The following is an 8,449-nucleotide window of genomic DNA, read 5'->3' as shown; positions in this document are numbered from 1 at the left end:
GGTGGGGGGCATCTAAAAACACAAACTGCTGTGAGGAAGGTGATACTGACTGTATACGTTTGCTAGGGCTGCCATAACAAAGCACCACACACCAAGTGGCTTAGACAACAGAAATTTATTGTTTCAAAGTTCTAGAGGCTAGAAGTTCAAGATCAAGGTATGGGCAAGGTTGGTTTCTTCCAAGGGCTGTGAGGATCTGTCCCAGCCTCGCCCCAGCTTCTGGTGGTTTGCTGGCAGTCTTCGGTGTCCTTGGCTTGTGGGAGCATCACCCCGATCTCTGCCTTCATCATCTTCACATGGTGTCTCCCTCCATGCCTGGCTGCCCACATTCCCTCTTTATATAAGGACACAGTCATGTTGGGTTCGAGGCCCGCCCGCCCTTCACCATGACCTCATCTAAACTAATTATATCTGCAAGGACCCTGGACCATCCCCCTCCCCCCACGCCAATCACTTTCTCCCTCTGAGCCAGCTCCCTCAGGAGTAATATGAAGGGTCTGGAGGAGGCAATCTCCTCTGGCCAGGACTTCGGTGATTCTATGAAAAAGGTGTTGGAATACAATGGCTAGAGCAATGCGCTCAAAAAGCCAGTAGACCCGGCTTCCAATGCTAGTTCTGCTGCTTCACAGTGTCCTGATTTCTGGGAGTCTCTCAACCTCTCTAAGCTCAATATCCTCACCTGCAAAATGGAGATAACAGCTAACACCTACCTCAGAGATTAAATGAGGAAATCCTTATGAATTGCTTAATGCATGAGTTGACGTATGGTAGTAAGAGTTAACATTGCTGCTGGCTGTTTCTTGTGAGGATTGGATGAGATAGTGTAGGTGAAGGGCCTGCAGGAAGCAGGTGCTCAGTTAACCACTGGTACCCCCCTCTGTTAAGAACAGCTTTGGCAGAGTTTCCAGCACTCATGTTTTCCATTGGGGTGTGGGCTGAAGGGCGGAGGATTGTACCGAAAAGTATTTAAACTACTTGAAGAATAAAATAGTTTTCAGGCACTCATAAGCCATTTATAATAACCAGTTACTCATAACTAGTGGTCATGCCAGTGCAATTAATTAGGATTCATTAAATTACCTGCCCTCAGGACTTGCACCTTGTGTGGTTTTATTATGGAATTAGTCCAAGTTAGTGCAGTATTCTGCTATAGTATCATTATCCTGACGATTCATAAAACGTGCCCAGGCCACCATGTGAATGACAAGCATTTATTTTCCCTGAGAGCAGATCCAAGAAGGGTCATTCTAAGATCTTTCTCTTTCTGGTAGATCTTATATCAGCACGGAAACTCAGAAGACAAAGACAACTTCTTCACAATGTCGTACAGACGAGAACTAGAGAAATACCGCGACCTGGATGAAGATGCAATCCTCGGAGCCCTAACAGAGGACGAGCTCAGGACCCTGGAAAATGAGCTGGATGAGCTGGACCCTGATGTGAGTAGGCACTAATGGGGACCACGTTGTCACAGGTACAGGGACAGCCACCGCTACCACCTGCGGGAGGGACCGGTGCAGACTTCCTGAAGCTACCACTTACACTTCCCTTCATGGCCATTATATGGGAATAGCGTTGGTGTTGCAGGTGTGTGTGTGTGTGTGTGTGTGTGTGTATGTGTGTGTGTGTATGTGTGTTGTATTCATCAGGGTTCTCTAACAGAACCAATAGGACATATATACATAAAGAAAGAAATTTCTGGTAAGAAATTGGCTCACACAATTATGGAGGCTGACAAGTCCCAAGGTCTGGAGTCGGCAAGCTGGACACCCAGGAGAGTGGATGGTATAGTTTTATTCCAAACGCTGGCAGGAAGAGACCCAGTGTTTTCAGTTCTGCTCTTCTTGATATCCCGTAACTTAAGTACTGTGATGTAAATGAACAATACTTAGATGCTGCAGAATAAAACCCAGGTTAGGGACTAAGGGGAAAGAAAACAAAGATATTCGCTTACCACACACACCTGCAAACATTCATAACAAAATAAGGACATACTCATGATAATTATAGTCCTTGTTTCTCTAATGGGTCACTTGATTATAGCTGGTATTGATAACTACTACCTTCTTCAACTACCCATTCTGTATTCCCTTTGCCTTTGGCAAGCACCTAGCTAGTCACAGTTCCTTGCCTGGTTAGATGACCCAAGCTTTATCCTTGAAGGTCTGAGCCATTGGTGGTCCTGCCTGGGTTGGTTGTTGTAGTTTTTCGTTGACTGTAATCATGGGGCATGGTAATTAATACTAAGAAAGCCCTAAGCAACCTCCTACTGCAGACATATGCTTCCTTACCCGCACTGTGGAGCAGCAGCCCACTTTCCCCTGGGTAGTGAGGATCAATCACCCCAGCCAATACAGAAACGCCTTCTCGGCCTTATCGCTCACAGGTATGAGATGCCCAAAGTGGCTGGGCATCAGTCTTAACTTCCAGTCCAATAGAATCATTGTTGTGTCTCTGGGAGGAACCATTTTCCCCTTTGGAACTAAGTCCTGAGCTAAGCCCTCTAGGCCAGCAGAGCATAAGGTCACAGGACCAGGAAGTGAAAATTTTGCCAGTGAGTCACTAGGGGTAGTAGTGAGTGAGCAGTGCCGCTCCCGTTTCTTCCCTTGATTGCTGGACCCGTGGATCCTGGCTATGGGAGAAGCAGCTCCATGTGTTGGACACTGATATGGAGCACATGCAGCCTCCTAGGGAACCAGGGCCCAGCCCTGCAAAGATTGCCACCTAGCCAGCACTGCCCCTGAGGCTGTAAAAGCCCTGCGGCGGGTCGGGCGGGAAGAGGGAGGGTTTGGGGCGACATGTGTCATGCAATAAGTTAACCAAGAAATAAAGGACTGGAAGAGTCTTTCACTTGTTTGATATTTTTATCATTGCATTTCATAGCCGGCACACTTAGAAGTGTGTTTGATGCTCAGAATTTGCCTCTGCCATTAGGATCACAGCATCAGAAGGCGAGCAGCTCCCTGGTTATGTCTGTGGTTTGGCCAGGCACCATGGAGCCGTGAGCAGGGTTAGGGAGGATTCCTAGGAGGCCTACTAGCCAGCAGGGGCCTTCATTCCACATCTATATCTCAGGTACGCAGGTCAACGCCCAGCAAGGAGAGGTAGATAATGAATGCTATTGAATTTAGTGAATTTTCCATTTGCTATATTTTTATATTAAAAATGGGACATTTTACGCCTTTTTAAAAACAACTTATCATTGCTCAACTGTAGTTTAATAGTGATCCAGAAAAAAAGGACACTTGAATACCATTCCACTAACCCTCAAGTAATCCCAGCTGGTGTAGCGGCAGTAGGTTAGCAGGAAAAATGAGGGACTAGAGGTTAGGTATCTCTGTTCCGACCCTTGCCCTGTCTCTTACTCCACGTGGCCTTGAACCAGTTGCTGTCCTTGCCTAGGCCTTAGTCCCCATCCATAAATGATGGAATTGGTTGGTCCCTTTCAGGGCCAAGCGTCCCTGAGCTTGTAACCTGGCCTTGTCTCCAGATTTGACTAAGTGGCTTCTTTCTAGATAACCTAGAATCCTTGACTAGGGCCCTGGGTCACAGGTCCCATGGAATGACAACTTCCACCAGCAGCACGCTGTCATCTCGCTATTCCCAGCCACCCCGCCCAGCTGTGAGGAGTTGGTTCCCCTGATGAAGTTGCCCAAGTTGATTAGAAGGCAGCATTGTTGGGGAGCCTTGGGTGCCACCCCTTCCCCTGCACCATGGTTCCCTCTTAGCCTGGGTTTCAGTAAAAATTAGTGATGAGGGCAAGAAACAATCAAGCGTCCAGCTTTGTTGCTATGAAATTATTCTGTTCTAATTCTATCCTAGATCATTGCTGCAAGAACAAACGGCTTTAAAAAGTGAGAACAAAGGGAGATGTGCTACTTGTAGTCAAGGCAGTGAACATGGCTCAGTTACCTCCAGGCGCCAGCCCCGTGCCAGCTGCCGACAGGGGGGCCTGGCAGGGATCCTGTCCCGCAGGCGCTCGGTCCCGTGGGCAGCGTATGTCCACTCCGTTCTAAACGGGAGCAGACAGGAGCTCAGGGAGAGGACTAATCCCTACTGGCGAGAGGCTTCACAGAACAGGCGATATTGGAACTGGGCCGTGGGTTTTTCTAAGTCAAGAATAAAAACAAAGAATTCTAGGCCAAGTGAAGGCCGTGAGCAAAGGGTCTTGTACAGAAGGGAACTAGGGGCAGGGAGTCTCAGTATGTTTCTGTGGACGGTTTGGTGGGCTTGCTGTTTCAGGATCAGGGGAGATGGGCCAGGGAAGATGCCAGGGAGATGAGTGGGAGGTGGAAGGGGCTCACATGGGAGCCCTGTTGTCCTGCCCAGCCTGTGGTAGCAGAGTTCTTTTCTGACAACAAGTTCCTTTCTGCTTCTCTCCACAACCCTCCCAACATATTGCAGAATCTTTGCTGTTCCCAGGTTGATGCGCAGCCACCCGCCCTCCCCTAGGGGGGTCCTCAAGACCTGGGGCCTCTAGCCTTCAGGGCTGATAGAGTTGCCCTGAGCTGTTGCATGAGAATGAGGTCAGATTAGGCTGTGACTGCAAATCGGGCAGATGATGACGGGCTCAGAGGCAAGCTCAGAGCTGGGAGTGTGGGAGTGGGAGGGGACAGGTGGAGAAGCCCTCTCAGAATCGAACCCAGGGTCAGCCTCCAGGGACTGCTTGGTTTCCAGCTGGGAGCTCTGTTTCACTTGGGGTGTGTGTGTGTGTGTCCACAGTGCCCCCCACCCCAACAGTCAGGGTGCCTGGCCCCAGCAGCAGGTCCCCAGGGCCTCTGTACCACCCACAGGGTCAGCTCCCTGGAGCCCTTCTCCCAGGTGATTGGCAGGAAGGGATATTTGTGTCCCCTGGAGGGTGGAGACCCTGGGGCTCCAAGAGCTGACAATGCGCCTGGTGTCACAGGACCAGGCATGGAGACTCGGATTTCTCGCAGGGAGGAAGGTAACCGTGTATTTGGATGGGGGAGTAGGTTGTGCAATGTGAGACCTGTGGTTTTGAAATGGACATTTTCAAAGACCCCTTTCTCTCTAAGTTCAAGGAAAAGAAAGGAGAAATCAGAGAGGATAGGAGATAACTGAGGCCAGTGGGTTTTTTGTCCCAGCCGCACAATCGGGCCCTTCACGGACTGTCTCTGTTACCTGATTTGCAAGTCAGTATGTGAGTTTTGAAAAGATCTAGTGGGCCTCCCTCCCTTCTGAGAGCACAAACATTCCAGCTCACGTTTCACCCGCCCTTGGCCCAGGTTCCGCAGTCACAGCACAGGAAGAGGCCAGAGGTATGCGGACCGTGATAGGCATGGGAGCCGGCTGGCCTGGGTGGGCACAGGGGCCAGCAGGTGTCCCACCCTCCCACTTGCAGAGCAGGGACTGAGCCCACTGAGGGAAAGGAACTTGCTCTCGGTCACACGTCCACACAGAACCGGTCCTGGGTTTGATTCCGGTCAAGGGCACATGCCTGGATCCCCAGTAGGGGGTGTGCAGGAGGCAGCCGATCAATGATTCTCTCTCATCATTGATGTTTCTATCTCTCTCTCCCTTCCTCTTTGAAATAAAGATATTTAAAAAAAAAAAAGAAAGAAAGAAAAGAACACAGAGAGGTGAACTTGTTCACGCCCCAAACCCAGACAGTGGCTGAGCCATGACATTGTTCTGAGTGTTCACATCTTAGCTGCACCTCTAGAAAGCTTCATGGAGTCTCCGGGAAGGCAGTGTGGGCCACAGATGTGCTCTGGTTTGTCGTTGGGGACGGTGCTGTATGTAGTCATCTTCCTTTCTCCCTGGAAACAACCTGAGATGCAGGTGTGCATGTTCACTCCTGCCTTTGTTTCCAGCGTAGGCACATGCTTTGGGTCTGTCTTCCTCTCTGCAGAGTGGCTGCAGCCAGCCTCAGGCCCTCGGACACCCCTCTAGCTCTCAGCATCCATACCTTTTTCTTTCTTTCCTTTTAAAAACTGAGGTGAGATAGATAAATAACATCACATTAGTTTTAGGTCTACAACATAATGACTCAATACTTGTATATATTACAAAATAATCACCCCAATAAGTCTAACATCAATCACCACCCATAGTTACAATTCTTTTTCTTTTTTAAAAAAATATATTTTATTGATTTTTTAGAGAGAGGAAAGGGGGGATAGAGAGCTAGAAACATCGATGAGAGAGAAACATCGATGAGCTGCCTCCTGCACATTTCCTACTGGGGATGTGTCCACAACTAAGGCACATGCCCCTGACCGGAATCAAACCTGGGACCCTTGAGTCCACAGACTGACACTCTATCCACTGAGCCAAACCGGCCAGGGCACAATTCTTTTTCTAACCATCCATGATTTTATGAGCAATTGCTGGCCATCTTTAATTTTTTTTCAATTGCAGTTGATATGCAATATAATGTTAGTTTCAGGTGTACAGCACAGTAAGTAGACATTTATAACTTACGATGTGATCACCCCGGTAAGTCCTGGCAGTCCTGTTACTTGAATTCAGCTCAGGCTTCAGGGGGTTATGTTTTCAGTGATGCAATTGTTAAGCCCCGGTGTCATGTGACAGAGTGGAGTACTCGGAGTTGGAAAGCAGCTATGTTTGCAGCAGAGGGCTCTAGACTTGTGTACGTTTGGAAAAAAAAAGAAAAAAGTCCCTGAAGCTTCCTATCTCTCTGCGGCCTGGAAAAACTCGAGCTTATCATGAGATTGTTGCACTTGGACTCCCACGGGGGAGGAATGCTCCATGTGCTAAAAGTATCCGCTGCTGACCGATTCCCCCAGAGGATCTGCCCTTTCTCGTCTCTCTGGAGTTAAGTGGATGCTGCAGTGAAGCTGAGCCAACTCCTCGGCTCAGATTGCCCTTGTACCAGGCTTGGGGAGGACAGGCAATGCATGCAGACGTTCTGGAACGGCAAGTCACGCTGACCTGTGCAGGGAGCGGCGCACATGTTTCTATAGGGTCCCCAGGTAGTTAACGTTTCCTGGGTATGCCGTGTGCAGAGTCCGGCATGGGTTATCTCCTTTAGTCCTCTGAGAGGTTTGGTTATCATCCCCGTTTTAAATATGGGGAAACTGAGGCTTAGAGAGATGAAGTCACCTGCCCAGGATGCAACACGGTGGAGCTGGGGTTCCACACTCGGCAGGCGTCACCCGGTAGCCTGGGCCGTTACCCACCACCTGCTGCGCACACGTGTGGGAGCGGCCTGGGCATCACCAGCAACTTGTTTTTCTCACTTCGATGGCCTTTGAAGTTATGTTATTGTTACTATAAATACTGACCTCCAGAAAAGAAGGAAACCACCAACACAAAGACTTTATAAACATTGCTTATTAACGAGGCTTTGGGGTAAAGGAAGACTGTTTTTTAAAGTATTTCAGTAAAAACATCAAAGTATTTGCAGGAGAAAAGATGGTAGGGATAATTCCAACCTTGTAAAGACATTGCATCCTGAGAGTTGACTTTGAAGACAGCCATTGGGAATCTGTGACACGTTATAACCACAGAAACAACCATGGAAAATGACAGGCCCCCTGCAAAGCCAGAAATAATAATAGCAATAGTAACAGTAATGACTATGTTCTCTCGTGAGGCCGTCTTGCATGCCAGGTGCGGCGCTCAGTGTGCTGTGGGAACCGTCACATAAAACTTCTGCAAGGGTCCCATGAGATTGAGCCTCACAGGTTGGGGTCAACACCATTCTAAGATAAGGAAGCGGATGCCCGGAATCACACAGCTAGTCAGTGAGAGACCACCTTCAGCAGCCCTGCCCTCCTTAGCCCATGATGTATCAAGAGTTCAGAGAAAAGGGGGCCGTGAACTGTAAGAAGAAATGATGGAGGAGAAAACCTAGACCTGCAGAATCTCAGAGCTAGAAACACACGTAGGGACTATCTCATCCTCCCTTCCCCAACCCGGCATATACATACATACAGCGAGCAAAGAAACCCTGAGTTCAGGCGTCCCTCTTGGACATGTGTCATTCACTTGGCGTTTCATGGATCCCATCCAACTCATACCAGTCCTATGAGGTAGGTATTATCATGACCATTTCAGTGATGAAAACTCAAAACAACAACAACCCTGAAGCCCACAGAGGGGAAAGGACTTGTTCAAGGTCACACAACGCGTCAGTCCAGAGCTGAGATGAGAGCCGGGGACTTCCTGCACCACCACAGGGCTCTCCACCAGACTCCACAACATACTGGCATCCTCCCCACGATGCCCCGAATCGTGACCTGTGAGCCGAGGGCCCTCTTGGCCACGAAGGAAGCCGCCAAGTTTGGTCCACGGGCCGTGATTCTCCCTTGTAACACAAACCGGCAGATTCACAAGCCTGGGACAGAAGTAAACAGTTGAAATAGAAAGAAATAAATCTCTGTTCTAAAAATAGGTGCATATCCTTAGAAACATTTCGGGCTGTTCACAGAGCCAAGGATGGGCCTGGGGTGGCGGGGGCAGG

The 8,449-nt window shown here is 49.1% G+C and overlaps 1 protein-coding gene across 9 annotated transcripts in view; it reads left to right on the top strand.

The window, feature by feature from the left end:
* Positions 1–8,449, top strand: part of TMOD1 (tropomodulin 1) — an 83,864-nt gene that overhangs the window by 4,062 nt on the left and 71,353 nt on the right. For 8 of the 9 annotated variants that reach the window (XM_015560497.1, XM_015560498.1, XM_015560500.1 and 5 more), the window contains one exon: positions 1,272–1,439. In XM_015560497.1, the coding sequence (XP_015415983.1) occupies positions 1,272–1,439 (168 nt within the window). Of the gene's footprint in view, positions 1–133; positions 158–1,271; positions 1,440–8,449 lie in introns of those variants that run through there. The other variant, XM_015560503.1, reaches the window with a different exon arrangement.

This window comes from Myotis davidii, unplaced genomic scaffold (genome assembly GCF_000327345.1).
Source record: "Myotis davidii unplaced genomic scaffold, ASM32734v1 scaffold534, whole genome shotgun sequence".
In the NCBI taxonomy this organism is placed as follows: Eukaryota; Metazoa; Chordata; class Mammalia; order Chiroptera; family Vespertilionidae; genus Myotis; species Myotis davidii.
Note: the sequence above shows the minus strand (reverse complement) of the source record. Positions and strands in the feature narration are given on the sequence as shown.